At 40.5% G+C, this 17,834-nt stretch overlaps 1 protein-coding gene across 1 annotated transcript in view; it reads left to right on the top strand.

Annotated features, from left to right (window-relative positions):
- Positions 1-17,834, top strand: part of MYO15A (myosin XVA) — a 1,299,796-nt gene that overhangs the window by 1,244,449 nt on the left and 37,513 nt on the right. The window contains exon 64 of the mRNA XM_044070057.1: positions 10,270-10,410. Within this exon, the coding sequence (XP_043925992.1) occupies positions 10,270-10,410 (141 nt within the window). The remainder of the gene's footprint in view (positions 1-10,269; positions 10,411-17,834) is intronic.

Raw genomic sequence — 17,834 nt, 5'->3', positions numbered from 1 at the left:
TAAACTTACAGTATTTTTGAATTAAGGATAACCTATTAGAGTTAAAGATAAGTTTTAGTTCCACCACAGAGAACAAGGTATTTTACGTTGTTTTTAGACAAAATTAAATATGCTACTACAGTACAGGAAAATTTAGGATTTTTCCTATGAAAGTACAAGATGGTGCATTTGATGATGATAAAGACAGTCTTTACTTTTGCACCAGGATATCAGATCATTAATGAAGTTCTAGAACATTGTCCTATCCTCAGTACAGGTCACATAACTTCCTTCTGTTATGTGGAGTACTTGCAATTAAACTCCATATTTAAGAAAAGAATGACGTTTGTTAAGCACCTTTCAGCACTATTAAGCTCTAGTATCACTTTAGAGCATAAAAGTGCCCATAACAAAACAGACACAAAAGCAGTTTTACATCTTTAAAAGCTGTTGTATACACTTTGCTTACTCACAAAAAAACAGAAATGTGGCAGAATGAAGTGTTTAACAGCTTTTATTTAAACTGGTCATTTATAAGATGAACACTTTGCTTCTGCCTGCTGTGTGTTTTACGTCTGTCAAAACTTTAAGCCACTTCACTCTCCTACATTTTTTTGTTAACTGTTAGTACATGGAGAAGATAAAGCTCCATTCATTACAAAGAATTATGATTGGGTCTCTCTAATCATAACTACGTATGCGTTCTTGACATGGATGTCAAGATTTACCTCTCAAGTTTCATTTTGCTCTGTTCTTGGCATCTATGTCTCGAATACGTAAGTTGGTTATAACTGGTGACCAGATCATAATCCTGTATGTAGTCAGAGGAGAATTTAGATAGACCATACCAGTAGGCTTTCACGTGTAATGAACAGAATAGAAAAGAAAGAGAACTGAGCATGGAGACCTGTGTTATCCAACCAGTAATACATACTGGATACCCGTCTGTAAATCAAATGCCCTAAATCCAAACCTTGCTGGATGAAACCAAAGAAATTCATCTGCATCTTTATGTCAAAAGCAGATTGAAAATTTTTGTGGAAGGCAAACCAATGTGCACCTCCATAATTCCCTCACTTAAATATAGTAACTCTAAGGGTGCACAACTGCAGTTGAAAGGCCGAAGACCACTTACAGTGAAAGACTATCCCACTCCATTACCCACACAGTGTGACCACAACATAGGCAAAATAGGACTACAGCAGCAGTTCCGAACACCACATAAAGTCACAAACGAAAAAAACATTATTGTTTGCTGACACTTGAAACAAATGAGAGCTTCACACAAAAACTTAAAAAAGTGCATCATCTGAAGGTATCATTTGATTTCAAAGGCAGAACAAAAATTCTTTGATTAAACAGTTGTCGATTCTGTGGCATTCTGCCGTATGCACCGCATCAGAAAGGATATCAAAACCGCTCACATTCTATGTTACTCACTCTTAAATCCAGTCTATAACATTACTAATTATTAGTTTGTTATCCCAGAAGTTAAGTGATTCATTAGCTGGTATGATTTTGCTAGGGAGGAGAGAGGAGGGCTGGTCTGGTAGTAGTATATTCATTGGTTTCCTCCTTTATGTAAGGGTATAATGTGTGAGATTTTCCAGATGTCAGGTATGGTTCCTTCATTAATAGTTCTGTTGATAAGGATAGAAATGGGATAGGCTATTTCCCTTAGCAGCTTTTGAGGAATTCAGATGGAAGTTGGTCAGCAGAAGGGGTACATGGTTTAAGTTTTGGAGGCATTTTTGGATGAAGGTGGTGGAGATGGGTTGTATTATAAAGGTTGGTTGATTAGAAGATGCAAGATCAGGGATGCTAGAATTGTCAATGGGAAGGTTGGAGGCCAGTGAATTGATAGTATTAGTAAAGAAGGAGTTGAAAGCATTGGCAGTTTCATGGGAAGAATTATTATTGGACCCAGAGGGAGAGGGAGTGGTAGTCTGTCCGGGGTGAAGAAGTCTATTCAAGGTAGACCATAGTCATGCAAACTGTCACTGGGGATGAAGTGCCTCAGCTATAAGCCCAAATGCACCACACAATCTAAGATGTCCTCATCTGAAACTAAGAAAAAAAAATGAAAGAAAGCAAGAAAGAAACCAGATTTATCATACATGATGTTAATGATAAACATCAAGCAGGAATAAACCCCTTTTTTGTTAATCTGTCGAATACCATCTTCATAAACTTAAAACTGAGAGGTATTTAGTTATCAGGGGAACTGAAAGACACACTTTTAACAATAGGAATGACAACAGCCACTTCCATTGTTGTGGAATTACATTGTTCTTTAAAGTTTAGGTGAACAATGTGACCTCTGATACAGAGTCAGCAAATTCAGAAAAAGTATCACAAGAATTGTATCTGCCCAAAGATAAAGTACTCTTAGCCTTTTTTATCATCATCCTGCAGTACATGTGATGCACTCGTAAAAATATTTCTGAAATGTAGTTGCTGAATATTTACACTGTTCACAAAAGTCCAAGGAGAATAATCTTTGTAGAAGGACCTTATCAGTAACAGATATACTGCTACCCATCAATGCAGACAGGTAGAACTGTTACCCTCATTCTGTTAATATAATTAAAGAAAGCATAGTTGTTCACATCCCACAGAGAAGCATTGGTTAGACACTCCCAGGACACCTCTATGCTTTTCAATTCCCAGGCCTGTCCAGCTTCTGCTCCAGCTATCTGATCCCAGTGATTAACAACTCTGCACCTGTTTTGAGTGTTCAGAATACAAGTCCTCATGTCCAATGACATGACAATAAAGTCAATCAGTGACCTTTGGCCCAAGATATTGTTATTGCCAGTATACTTAGGAGCATCTTTTTCTTCAGATATAGTGTTTATTTAGAACAGTCTATGATTAGCACAAAAGTCCAAAAATAATCCACAATTCAGGTTGAGTTTGGGTAAGCTGTTCCAGTGAGGCAGCTAGGACGGGGTGAAGGGGGCAGTCACCCATGGCACAAGGTGTTATGAAACTTGATTATCAGATGCTAATCAGTCAGTATTATAGTACAGGCTTTCAGAAACGGAGGTCGAAACTGCAATTGCAGTCATGGCTGAAGATCTTCAGCTCTTCTTGTGCAATATAAGTTGTAGTAAGCCTCTTGCTACTAATGTAGCAAGCAGTTTACAAAGTTTTCAAAGAAGAAGAAAGGGATTTTTTTTTTTTTGGAGCTCAAGTACAAGAAGACCTTTTATTTTCTGTTTTGCTCCTCAGCTTAAATTGGAGGGACTGCTGGATTGGAGATTGGCACATGGTCCTAGAAAAGCTAGCTATGGCTTTGAACTGTTTCTTTCAGTTATGCTTCTCCTGGTATTTTTTTATCTTTGCCATGTGAGTGCAGGATTCCCAGTAGGACTACAGACTGTGTAGGTGCTACCCTATCAAACACAGCACCCACAATCTGTAAGAGAGCAAAATAATCTGAGCAGGTGTTAAGTCTATATACACATACAACAGAAAATGCTTTCCACTGCTATTCACTGTCTCACTGAGGTGACCCTCTCATTTACTGGCGCAAATGTCATCAACATGGCACTTACCTGGGAGATTACAAGTATCATCACACCCACGTGCATCATTTCCTGAGAGATGACTCTACAGAAGGTGACAGACAACCTCCACATAATCTAATTTCACAACCTATGCTGCATGCAAAGGTAAGACCATCTAAATATAGTTGGTACTTTTCAACCACCCAAACAAGCTCTAAGCCCTTCCCCAGCAGTAAGTGACATTCTGTGTCCTAAAAGTCAGTTTCCATTATGAGGGTCTAATGCATCTTAAATTTTCCTGCTCCTGTCTCCCATTTTTCTGGCACCACACATGACCCTCACCCTTCATTTTGAAGGCAGTAAGACCACATGATGCCTTCATGCAGTTTTTTTGGGGGCTAAGCCTAACTAGGCATTGTGGGTCATTTGAACATCAGGAGCTCACTACTGAACATCATCTCTAGAGCTGCCTCCAGGGTTATGTCCAAGTATCCCAAAAGCCATACTATTTGGTACAAAGCAAAAGCTGCTACCATTCCATCCAGTCAGCATTAAGCTCTAGAAAGCCAACACCATTCCATCCAGTCAGCATTAAGCTCTAGATAGCCAACACAATTCCATCCAATCAGCATTAAGCTCTAGATAGCCAATATCATCCTAAATTAACTACTCACTTATATCTAGTAGTTTGGACTGACCCACAATTAGAATTCAAGTACCACATCAGCAGTACTAAGACAAAAACCAGTACGCTCCTGATCTGGACTGCAAATATTTCATGTTTCCTTTCTCTTGAAGGCATGATTGTTACCAGCTCTGTAGCCTGCAAAAAAAAAAAAATCTGTCACCTACAAATCCTATCCATCAGGATCTATTGATTTATTACACTTTCTCTCTAGACTTCCAAGAGAGAACAGTACTGCTGTTCCCTGACAAAAGCAGAGGGCACAACTTCTCCTTGGTGCTCTTATTTCCAAACTGTTAAACCAAGACTTTCCTTTTCTGAATTACTTAGTGTTGAAACCTCAGCATATCATCTTAGCTCTATACCCATCGCCAGCTCTGCTTTAACAACACCCTGTAATAAGTGCCATTGCAGTAACTATAGCTTCTTGTAAGAAGACATGGATTTCAACCATTTTTAATAAAATTATGCTTTCTAACGAACACAATGGGTGTAGACAAGACATGTCATTTTCTAAATGGAACAGATTGCATGTTCCATAGCAGTTACAGTTTTTGATTAGCAAAATTTCCCAACTTTGTATATTAGTAGTTGGTGCACATGACTAAAAATACGACTTGTTAATGAGCTGCTTTTAAAAAAGCACTTAAAAAGTGTTTGTTGCAAGATATTGTCCAGGAATGCAGTTAGGGGATTCTGATCCTCTGTATGTTCACGTTCATCTACTCATTGTGGAAGCAAGAAATAGTCACTTGTCACACTAAAACAGATTAGTTTTCTGAGATAAAGCAAGTGATTTTGTACTGGATTTTAAAAATATATTTTTTCCATAGCCAAGTCACTTTGTCCTACTGATTAATTGCCCTTTACTTCTGAACAAGAATCTGTTTCCATGCATTGTTAAATATACAGTTCTGCTAGAGCTGAAAGTCTGCAGAGAAACAACTAATGGGCTTACCAGGTTTACAGTATTATTGGAAAATTTGAATGTTTTGCAAATGTTTTATTTTTCAGCATAACGCACTATTTACCTCTAAAATGTAAGCTGTTCACACAAACATTTTACCGGTCATGAATGAAAAAAGAAAATGGCTCAGTTTTGAGCTTTTTTCTGGTTAATTGGGTAACTTGTTTAAATCAGTCTGTTTGTTTTCTATTGTTTTATATATATAAAAACATTTTCACTTTATTCATCTGCTTTTACTGTATTTGTGTTTATTCCTACTTTATTACTAAGGGTATCGACTACAACTCTGATCTGAGATATATAACAATAAGTATCCTTTTCTGTGCATTTAAAGTGTTTTTTTGATTGTATCGGCTTTATTTTCTGAAAAAACAAAGAAAGAAAAATATATACTTGCTTCCCATCTTTCTAAACTAGTATAGTCCAGTTTTCAGATTAGTGCTGAATTCAGGGCTGTGTTACAAATCTCTGTGTTTGCCATAACTTACTTGGATAGAAGGAAATTTCTCTATTCACCTGTGAGAGAGGGGAGCTTTGAGCAGCCTATCTGTTCCTGGAGGAGTGGTTTCAGCCCAGAAATTAGTAGTTTATTGGTCATTTTGGGCTAATTTCTATCTCTTTCATTTCCCTGCTATAAAAACCACATTTGCCCAGTTTTGCATGCTGGGCAGCGCTGGTTAGCTAGGGTATAACTATTCCCAGCTCCACAAAGTGTCCTGTTCAATTTTTCCCTTGGAATAGACAAACTTTCAACTTAAGCACTCAAGCCATTAATTTCTCAGCCTGGCTCTTGCTCAATACTCATAGCAAGCACTTATAAACCCTAGTACTAGACCCCCCCCCCCTATACTGTACAGAAGGACAAGGCTCTCTATTCGACCTTACCAGCCATTCAGCAAAACAGTTCACTGTACCTATCCAGGCATGTCCAAAGGGTAGTTTCAGGTGTATCCTCCAGTCCAACTGGTGAATCTGGGCATTTTGAGGCAATGTTACAACTGTCTCATGTACACAGACAACCCTCTCCTCCTACCACCAAACACTAATACATGCGAGAGATGCAATTATACAGCCAAACTGAAGGCTAAGCTCTCTCAACCCAAGACTGGGTCAGACAGTCAAGAGGAGAAGGGAAATACTTGCATCACACCACCAGCCTCACATAGACCCATTAAACCAGCACTGGCAAAAAAACACACATAAATACAAGAAAACATACTCGGAGGCTCTAAATAAAAATCTGCAAAAGCAACAGAGACCTCCAAAGCAGGCATCCAAGCAACCTCCACCCTCCAACACAGACCATAAAACACATACTTCACAAAACCAGTGTGCCATGCAATCACAGCCCTTAAGGCAAAATAACATACCCAACATACTAGTAATAGGTGACTCTATAGTCAGGCACACTGACATCCCACTCACTAGGCTGAATAAGGAGGTTACTGTTAGCTGCCTGTCGGGTGCCAGGATCTGCCACATAACACAAGCACTCCGGTCACTCCAGAACAAGTACAAATATGACTCAGTCATTGTCCGTGTTGGTGTGAATGACCTGAGCTGTACCTCCCTGGACTATATGAAAAGACACATGGAAGAGGTCTCTAATCACGTAGCCCAGGCCGGTATGACCCTGACCCTGAGTAGCATCCTGCCCTCACCAAGAATGATACCACTGTATAAAGAAAAAATAATCAATTTCAACAACTGGCTAAGTTTCTGGTGTCATTCAAAGGGGAACCAGAGTCTGTCTGACTGGGATAACATGCTCGACAAGCCACGCTGCTTCACTAGAGACTGCTCTCACCTGTCACCCTTAGGATTTCGAATACTGGCCAAGGCTCTTGCCACCCCCCTAGTGCCTTTTTTAGGCAAGGCTCAAAAGACAAACCCACCACTGTAAATAGCACAAGTAACAAAAAACTGAGGGTAATGCTACTCAATGCCCAGAAGTCTAAATCTCAAAATGCATGCACTCGAGGCACTCCTCAGTATGGAGAAAATCGATATATGTGCAGTAACAGAAACCTGGTTTAAGGCTGCAGAGAGCACCCCGGCACTACCAGGCTACAACTCATGCCATACATTTCGGCCACAGAACCCAGACCGAAATACAAAAGGCGGGGGCGTATCCATATTCATCAAGGATACCCACACCTCCAGGTTAGTGGCACAGCACGATGCTTCAGAGATCATCCACGTGCAACTAACAACAGGCAAAACTGCAATTCAAATTGTAGCTTGCTACAGATCACCCACCATGTCCCAGGACCCCCATTTCACATTTCTGGAAACACTGGGAAACATAAAGGTCCTACCAAACACCCTAATATTGGGTGATTTCAATTACCCAAACATTAACTGGGAGAACTACTCAAGTACTAACTCCCTTGCCCAACATTTCCTAGAATTTATAAACTCAAATGCTCTGGATCAGCTGGTCAACACTCCCACCAGAGGTGACAACATACTGGACCCGGTCATTACCAATATGGGCGACCGGTGTTCCACACCAGAGGTCAACCCCTCGCTGGTTAGATCTGACCATAAACAAATCACTTTGGATATCCACATTCCGCCCCCACCCCCGGACAAGGAAACCACCATGAAAAACTTTTCAAAAGTAAACTTCATGTTACTTAAGACCAAGGTGGAAAGTTTCAAAACCCCCATGCTAAAGGATAATGCTGTCCAAGCTGCAAAATCCTTTACTGCTGCATTCTACGGGCACATACAAGAATGCATGGATCGTGCTATCCCAAGCAAAACCAAGACACACTCCTCCAAGAAAAGGAAACCAGTCTGGTGGACCCCTGCCATAAACAAGCTATACAATAGAAGGAGGAAACTAGTACAGAAAAGAGTAAAGTCCCAAGAAGGGAAGACATCCCTGATCAGTATCAGCAAGAAACTATGATCTCTCATAAAATCATCCAAGGGGAGCTTCGAAAGAAAAATTGCCAAGGACTCCAAAGATAACCACAAGGCATTCTTTTGCTATGTCAACAATCTAAGTGGCAATGCTCAGATCTGCTAGTTAGTGCAGAATGGCACAAAATACACTGAACCAATCGATATCACCAACATCCTAGCAGACAGGTTCAGAGCAAACTTCACACCCCCTCTCACCCCCAAAAAGGCCCATAACCATACAAGAAGAATGTAGAGACCCTGAAATCACAGACACTCAGGTTAAAACAGCCCTTGCCAAACCCAAAAACATAGTATCAATGGGACCGGATGGTGTCCCAGGCTGCGTCCTACACAAGCTCAAAGACGAACTAATCCCTCACCTAAACACACTGTTCAAACCCAGCCTCTCCACAGACTATGTACCCATAGAGTGGCACAGAGCAACAGTTATTCCACTCCACAAATGTGGAGCCACAACAGACCCCAGGAACTATCGCCCTATAATCCTGACTTGCTTGGTCTGCGAGGCTATGGAGCACATCATCATGGAACTCATTAACAGAGACATTGGGAATCTCCAACCACTGGACCCTACCCAGTTCATCTTTGTTAAGGGCAGATCATGCCTCCTAAACTTGGTAGACTTCTTTGAGACAGTTACCACGGCTATAGATGAGGGAAAGGTGGCACACACAGCCTACCTTACAAAGGCCTTCAACACCATTCCCCATTCTGGTATTATAGACAAGCTCACCAGCCTGAACATAAACCCCTACATCAAAAGATGGGTTGCCAATTGGTTCATGGACAGAACCTACATGGTGAGAGTTGCAGGAGCTAGGTCCGACTCTAAACCGGTTACAAGTGGCGTTCCCCAGGGCTCAGTCCTAGAAACCCTCCTGTTTGGCATATACTTCTCAGAGGTACAGGCAAGCACAGGAGGACTATGGCTGACAAAGTTCACAGACGACTGCAAACTAGGAGCTATAATTGACTCTCCGGCTGACACAGACATCCTCCAAAAGGATCTCACTGAGACGGATACCTGGTGTCAAAATCATGGCCTCGAGCTAAATGCCAAAAAGTGCATAGTCATCCCCTTTGGAAAAAACAAAGTACCCACAAACTACCACTTAGGTAGTAGTCCCCTAAATACAGAAGACGTAATAAGGGATCTGGGGACCCAAGTAGATAGTAATCTCTCCTTTGATAATCACATTGCCAAATTGGTTAGAAAATCTTTCTACGTGGCCCACCTAATCACAAAAGGGTTTGCATCCAGATCAAAAGAGGTCATTGTGTCCTCTACTCATCACTCATCAGACCCATCATAGAGTACAACACGCCATTTGGGATGTACCTTACAAGACACCTGCAACAGCTGGAAAGACCACAGAAGTACCTCACCAAGAGGATCACTGGCCTCAAACAGATGCCCTATACAGCACAACTAAAGAAACTCCAGCTGTACTCGGTTCCATACTACCTACTCAGAGGTGATCTCTGCCTGACATACAAGGCCATGTCCAACCCAGAATTGATGGACATGCTCCACCTAAAGAAAACCTTATCCCCTCGAGCCACATGCTCTAGGGATCTAAACCTCACCACAACAATAAATAGGACATGCTGGAGGGATAGATTCTTGTTCCAGAGACTTCCCATGCTTTAGAGCAAGTTTCCAATCTACATTAGGCAGAGCTCCTCGCTAACACACTTCAAGTGAAACCTTGACGAGTAGATGGGAAACAGAAAGTTTACCCCGGGGATCACCTCAGTGGATCTGCTGGACAGAGGCACAGGGAACTAATCTAAAGGGGCAGCAAAAGCCAACACATTCTGGCTAGGATTATAAATGCCTTCGGGCAGATAGCCTAGTACCTACCTATGAACCTATAAAACAATAAATTAACTGAAAATGAGTAATACGAGGACATGACTGATCATTACTCCATATTACACTTTGAAGTGATGGGGGCTGGACTGCTCTGATATCTTGTGGGCCCTTCTGATTAACTGTTTTAAGAAGTCACAGACCATATTAGACATGCAGGACTTTAAGATCAGATTTTTATGCTACTGAAAAATGGAGGTCTGCCACACATATAGGTACTGCCGCATTGCGGGTGTATCACTATCATAATATAGTTTGTAGAATGAGTTTGGGAAAGGAACAATATGAAACTAAAAGTGTTTTTTTATGTTGTGTACAGGAAGTAACTATGAAGTTCTCACTGATAGAAGTTCAGTCGACACGGACACAGCAGCCTGAAGCTGGTTCCAGTTATCCATATGTTGAAATCATGTTGGGAGATCTGATGTCACAAAGAATAACCCAGCTTCAGCTTGAGCAGGTATGAAAATGTCTTTCTGAGTACTGTCATTTAACAAAAGGCCACAGAACCATTCAGACTCTTGGGAATGGCAGTGAGTTTTGCATAGCCACGTGGGTGACTAAGACTGAAAGACTAAATGCTCCTGCCTTTCTGAAATGAGCACACAATAGGGATATAGCAAAACAGAGTTTGAATGAATGTAGAATTACAACAGTCCCATTCTCTATGCTTTCCACAGTTTGTTGCTACAGATTTATGAAACAAAAATTCTGTATGATTTAAGGAATCTCTCAAAAATGAATCTGAATTTTTTGTGAGTTATGGAAATTAAAGTTTCTGTTAAGGATGCTATCCCAATAATAGGCTGTTGCAGTGTCCACTCAAGCCAGTTTAAACCTGGTTTATCTTAGAATGAGCACCACTGGACTGGCCAGGTTAAGACTGAGTGCCTAGAGTCCAGCTGTCACAGGGGGAGGGTTTGTTTGATTTATGTATTTATTAATTAATTAATTTATTTATTTATTTATTTATTTAAGTTTCTTGCCTGGAGCAGAGGGCTGATCCATAGGGGATCCATTTCAGCCACAACCCAGGAGTTATAGCATACAAATGAAAAAGCACAGTATGATCATGTAATACAAGGTAGTAGCAGTACAGTAGTGCATCAGCTGTACATGTACAAACAGCTAAGGTAATATATATTCGGTAAATATAACATTGAGGAAGTAATAACAATATGTCTGCTGGAAAATATGTACATAAAAGCTTTATTCAGTTGTAAAGCAGAGGTTATTCAGTGTGATCTTGTAAGTAAGTTAAAAAAAGAAGGGACAGTGAGAGAAAGAATTTGAAATAAGAAAGAGATTAAGAAGAGGGGAGAGGTAATGTAAGGAAGGGATAGTGTTAATATCACTCATGAATCGTTTTAGTTATAAACAGTGTGATGTACCCGGAGCCACTGTTGGAGTAAGGGAGAATTTATATATATCTGAGTTTATGTAATGGAGGATGGGTGAAGGCATTTGTTTGACGTTCTTTTTTGCAAGTGAGATAGTAATTCAGTTGTGAAGTTAGTGAGGACAGTGATTTGGCAAGAGTTATTTAGGAAAAGAATCCCACATTTTGGGTGCAAGTGCAGAGAAGGTGTGTTCTGTGGAGAAAAAGGAAGGTTTAGGTCTGCACAGAACCTGAGCATTATTGGATTAGAAACACAGATGGTTTGGAGTTTCTCTTTTTAGAAAGACTGTTAGTAGGGGAGTAATAGATTCACTATATAGTGTTTTACAGATTAGGCTAAGAGGAACTAGGTCAGCATGTTCTTTTATGAGGAGCCAATTAGCACATTGAAGGGTATCTCAGCAGTGTTCATTTTTTTAGGGGAGAACAGTGTTGAGGGTGGAAATGTACCATTCAGATACACAGTGGTGGAGGCTATGAGCAGGATGTTAGCAACAAATGAGCCATCCAACTGCATTATTACTAACTGCATTGCTCATGTGTGCAGGTGGACACTTGCTTCTCTGACCTGAAGCAGTACATGTCATGCATTTTACATAAAAAGCTGCATGTAGGACATAAGGTAAAATGGTGCCCTGTCCCACATTTATGGCCACATCACCCAGTTCTTTTCCCCTGCTTAAAAAGGGACAGGCAAAAATAGTGCATATTTTGTGGACTGCTGTGGCTTGACAGCATATCCCAGACAGATAAGGTTATGAACCACGAATGAGCTTTATTCTGAGGTCAAATTCCTTCACTATTAGTTAGTTACTGTGTGTCAAAGCAAGTCAGTCCAGGAGGCTGTTGCTCCTAGGTTACCAGTGAGCACAAGGGCTCATCTGGTTGACAAAACTATAGGGTTACCACCTGTCCTTCTTTGGGAAGTTTTTTTTTCCTGCAAAAAAATATAAAAGATGACAAATGTCCTGAGATTTTAGGACAAAAACATTTCTTAAGTTTTCTTTAATAGTTGAATAAAACAGTTATTTTGTATTTGAAACACCTGTTATATGAAATAGCATAAGCAACTGAAATGCTACGAGATTAAGTTCTTATTTTAGCAAAAAATTGAAGTTCTATCCTTTGCATTGGCTGTGGATATCTTTTGCCCTGAAAAATCTCATGTTTCTAAAAAAAAAAAGTCCCACTTTGGTCATTTGACAAGGTGTCAATCCTGCAAAATAATGGACAAATAGATACAAGAAGGCCTTAGGTTACAAGGAACAGAGGAATTTCTATAAAATTAGTGAAAATGAAATCCTGTAAGTTACACAGAGTGTAAGGAACATGCATTGTCTCTAAGAAACATGACTGAACTGGCACCTATAACATCTCTTACAAATGGTTTGGAAGTATTGCAGTCTTGGTTGAATGACAAAGGATGAATCATTCTTTTAGAGCTTCACATTACAATCCTTACCATATCACTAAACTAATGCAAAGTATGAAAATCAGTCCAAAACCCCTTCAACAAAGGGTACCCTTGAGTCTGGACTACAGTTGGCACCGCAAGAAAATGTAGACTTCTGTTTGCATCTGCCATTTTAACGTTTGTCCAGTGTGTGTTTACCAGTTCAAATTATACCCTTAAGCCGACCACTAACAGTGTATTTCAACCCACATGACACAGAAATGTGACCTTGACATTAAAATATCAAAATGAGAGAGAAGGAGGCAAAAGTAATGGGATAAATTATAGTTGAAAAAAGTACTACAGATTTCTAAAATTAGTGGCTGTCCCCTTAGCAAAGAATGACATGTTCACTTATGTTTAATTTGTTGGGTTTCATGTTGAATTCTAAGCATGTCCCTCCCATAACTAGCCTTGATATCTAAATCAGTACAGACTGTCACACCTATCACAGACAGATGTTATATTACAAGGCTTCATTCAGTGACTGGATGGGAGGGGAATGGGTGAACAGTGCGTGGGAAAACCGATGGGTGGTTCTGAGAGAGAAGGATGGGGAGGTAGACACCTATAAATATATCTAAAAGAAAGCTTGGCCTCGTTTTAGACAATCACTGAAGCAGCCCGATGTGCTAATGGACAGATTAAAGAAACAATGGCAGGCTTGTGCATGAGGCCCCTTCATCAGTATATCTCTAGTGATGGGAGTTGTCCATGAGGCGTCATCATCATCATCATCATCACCATCATCATCTCTAGTACAACTCCCATCACTAGAGCGATATACAGGTAAAAATGTATTTTTGAAAGACAGATCATGATTTCAGTCAAAACTGGGCTTGCCAAAGCAAGAAGTTACCAGGAAGTGTTGTTTACTTCCTAAACTGATGTATCAACCTTTAATATTTTCTAAGCTTATTTTCACTGTCTGCACTGAGTGCTGCTGTTTCCCATCTTTTACAAGATTCTGAAGTTTGGTTTGATTGTATTACTGAAAACTGGTGTTTTGCTGTACATTACTTAGAAAATGTCTTTTTTTTTAGTGGTAATTTATGTGCTTCACACATGGTCTTGAAAAAGGGCTAAACATGTTTGCATGCACGTTTTGAGTTTTGCCATGTTATTTATGGCTGTATCATCCATACCTGTCAACCTGCAGACACTGAAAATAAAAACAAAGGCCCTTAAAAAACAGGATCATCCAGCTAAAAATCTGGACAGCTAATTAACGTAAAACTTCAGTACCAAACAGCACATAACTCTTTACACTTCCAGTAGAAATGTGGGGTACTACTCAAAAACACGTTTAAAAAACGTGAAAAAAATAATAGAAATAGGTGAGCACATTATCAAACAGACAGTGTAAACTCTATACCTTGATGAACTGTATCACAAAATTCTACCACACAAGGTAATTTATTTTTGCTTCAGAAATTTGGAATTGTAAGATGTGTGTCCTCTTTCTTTAGATTATTGTTGCCACAAGAATGTTGGTCATGTAGTATGTTTTTTGTGTACTAGACAGCCTCAAAAATCATATATGATGAGGCGGTAATTCAGGCCTGAAAACAGGAATTCCTCAAATCCAGGAACAGTTGAGAGGTCTTTAGTCATCTGCTCATCTACTCAGTACATTAACATTCTTCCCTCCCTTGTTTTTATATTCACCCTTCCCCCTTTCCCATCTGTCACATGCCATCCTGAATGCATCAGTAGATTTCCCATCCTCCACCAATTCTGGTAGTCCATTCCATGGGTCCAGAACCCTCTCATTCAAACAGTATTTTGACACCCAGTGAGCAGTTAGCCCTACAATCTGCTGCCTGTGCCTTACTTCTGCTCATACCTTTCAACTGTACAGATTTTGGCAGAATGTCCATACTTTTGCCTCATATTTTTGGGCCATTTTTCATAAAAGTGTGGTTTTCTGGCAAATTAATGGCAAATCATTAAAGATTGGAGTTTTAAAATAATGATAGACATTTGAGTTTCAGACTTCAGAAAATTCATGCTAATGCAAAACATGTTATTCTATCAACTTTCTAAGTTTGTAAGAGCAATATTTAAAAATTGTCCCTATTTTTGTGCCTTTGTCCCACTTTTATTTCTGGCTTTGTCCAGATTTCTTGCTCTAAGAAGTTGAGAGGTATGCTTCTGTTCCCTCTCTGTTCCTGCTCCTGTTCAAGGTGACCCCCTCACATCTCCATTCGTACCTTGCACTGCATCTCTTCTGATTTCAGAACAGAAAGGTTGTAGTTGCTTTATCCTCTTGTCATAGTCCCTCTGTTCTGTCCCACAAATCTTTCTGGTATCTTTTCTCTGATTTCCTTCCTGCAGCCTGATGTCTTTTTCCTTATACAACCTCCAGAACAGCATGCAATACTCACAGTATGCTCTGAGCAAGGCCCCGTAGAGTAGAAGCATTACCTCTTTGCTTCTGGAAGCTATATCCCTGTGGATGCATCTCAGCATTCTCATTGCTTCTGCAACTGCCCTTTCTCTCTCTACTGCTAGCACTCCATTCCTGCAGTGATCAACTCCCCTAGATCATGTTCCTGCTTTGTTGGCATCAGTTTCCCTCCTCCCAGCTGATACGTCATGCCAACCAGTATTGGTTAGGCCCAAGGGCAGTCCTTTACATTTGTTTACAGTTAACCTCAACAGCCACCTTTTATTCACATTGTGTTTAGTCTTTCCAAATCCTTTGTTAGACTCATCCCCCTTAAGCTCCACTTCTGTGTCTACCTTTGTGTCTTTAGCAAAGTGGCTGCTCATTTTCTCTGTTTCTTCAGATATCTCTGAGATAAACACAAAAAAAAATAATAATAATGGACCCAGGACATACCCTGCGGTACTTCAGTAGTCACTTCTCTAATTTGTAACATTGTCCCTCCCACCACAACCCTCTGTTTCATGTCATTCAGCCATGTAGCAGTCCATTTCCTCAAGTGATGGTTCTACCCAAAACCCTACATAGTTTCATAAGTGTATACTACTCTAATGATCATGGGGCTTTTATAAGCCTAGCCATGCAATCCAAATGTGTCCCATGAGTCATAGGCTATTTTAAGGGGTGTATGTTAGCTAGGGTGTGATTTAATGGCTGTTATTGTCCAATTTGTCTGCCTCTGTCCAAAGAAAGACTGTCTCTGTCCAATTTAATGACTGTCTCTGTCCAGTCAGTTATTCTATCAGCCTCAGATTTAATTGCTATCTCTGTCCAATTAATGGCTTTCTCTGTCCAGTTAGTTTTCCTATTAGCCTCTCCTGTGGGACAGTCAGTAGCTAAGCAGAAATCCAGATAAAGTGCATCTACTGATATTCCTTTGTCTACAACCCATTTATTAAACTGGATCAGGTTTTACTGGCAGCTTGTTCTCGCATTGAATCCAAGTTGCTTGCTGTTTCACAGAGTAATGTCCTCTAGAAATGCTACTAGCCTTCCCCAGTGGATTTTCTCTAAGAGCACTGTCGTTAAAGTAACAGGTCTTTAATCTCCTGATTTTTTTTTCCTGCTTCCACCTTGTATAAAGGTACCACAACTACCACCCTCTGTAAGTTCTTCACAAGTCAGTGATCTTTTGATGATCTCCATGGATGGTCTACCAACACACTGGCCAGATTTCTGAGGACTCTGGGAAACCGCTTATAGGGTACCTTTACTTTTGTTTCCCTAAGGGTAGCCAGTTCCCCCCAAACCATCTTACTCTCTATTTTGTTGTTTGTTTATTTACTCTTTTCTCCATTCTGCCTTGTTTTCTTCCCAACATAGCAGTCTCCCTCACCTTCCTTTGTGAAGACTGAAACAAAGTATTCATTCAGGACCACTGCCTTTACCCATTCTTCTAAAGTCCCCCCCCCCCCGACTAGTTTTGTGCCTCCCTTCCTTCTTTTTGATATCCACCTAATAAAGCCCTTGCTTCCATTATTGATCCTTTATTCTAACCCTCTTTTGACTTTAACCTTTGTTGCCCTTACCATCATTGTTGTTTTTTGCTAGCCTCCTTGTACAATGTCTCTTCCATATGCTTACCTCTACTTTCCACCATTTGCAGTCCCTGTTTTTGTCCTAACTGCCAGCCACAGATTCCTGTGTTGCCTGATTGGTCTTCTTGCCTTTTTGCATTTTCTTACATCCTTGTCCATAGTTCTGAATGCTCCACCCTTGACCCTTGACCCATTCCCGTAACTTGCTTACTTCCCACGTTTACTTCAGTCTCCTTACTCATCATTAATCAGGTGACTAAAACCCTACAACATTGTCTGTGTCTTTTTATTCTTACCCCTCCCCCAACTTTAAGCCACACAGTCATGTGACCACTGTTGGCAAATGGCACCTAAACCTGGATGTTCTTGACACCCTCTGCATTAGTTAGGATCTCTTCCAGAATTTTGTCCTTTCTGATACTGCCTTGCCACAGCAGAACCCCCCCCCCCAATTACAAGAACTTAAAACAAACTCTTGTTCTCCTTCGGTCCTGCAGCACAAAATCTTCCTGCCTGCTTCTGGCAGATTCAGATCCCCCATGAATATTACCCTCTTTCTCCAACCCCACTCCATTGTTCTCTCTTCCAGCCTACCTCTCTTGTGTCTGGTAGACAATAGCCTATATCAGTCCATCATCTCCTGCCACTTCTTGTACCTTAACTTCTAGTACAGTTAAATTAGTTTCTAACTTTGGCTGTACCCTAATTTCATGTTCTTCTTCTTGAACTCACATCTAATGCTGTTTCACCCTGTCATTTCTGAATAGCCTATATCTGGGAATCACCATGTTCCACCCTGTCCTTTCATTGGCCTCTGTTCATGTTATACCAGCAACGTCCACCCGCTCCTGCTGCATCACTGCTTGCAGTTCCCCCCTTGCTTCCTACTCAGTTTCCTTGCTTTGTAGAGTAAGACTACAGGTTCACTACAAGCACTTGAATCCAGTGATAAAAAAAAAAAAAACACTGTCTCAAAGGCAGGGACTCAAGTGCGTTGTAACTTGGCTAGACTGCTGCTTGTGCTTGAACTCGAGTATGAGTTCAG

Source organism: Protopterus annectens, chromosome 1.part0, assembly GCF_019279795.1.
Source record: "Protopterus annectens isolate FY-2018-M chromosome 1.part0, PAN1.0, whole genome shotgun sequence".
NCBI classification, from domain to species: domain Eukaryota; kingdom Metazoa; phylum Chordata; order Ceratodontiformes; family Protopteridae; genus Protopterus; species Protopterus annectens.
This window is presented reverse-complemented; position numbering and strand designations above follow the sequence as displayed.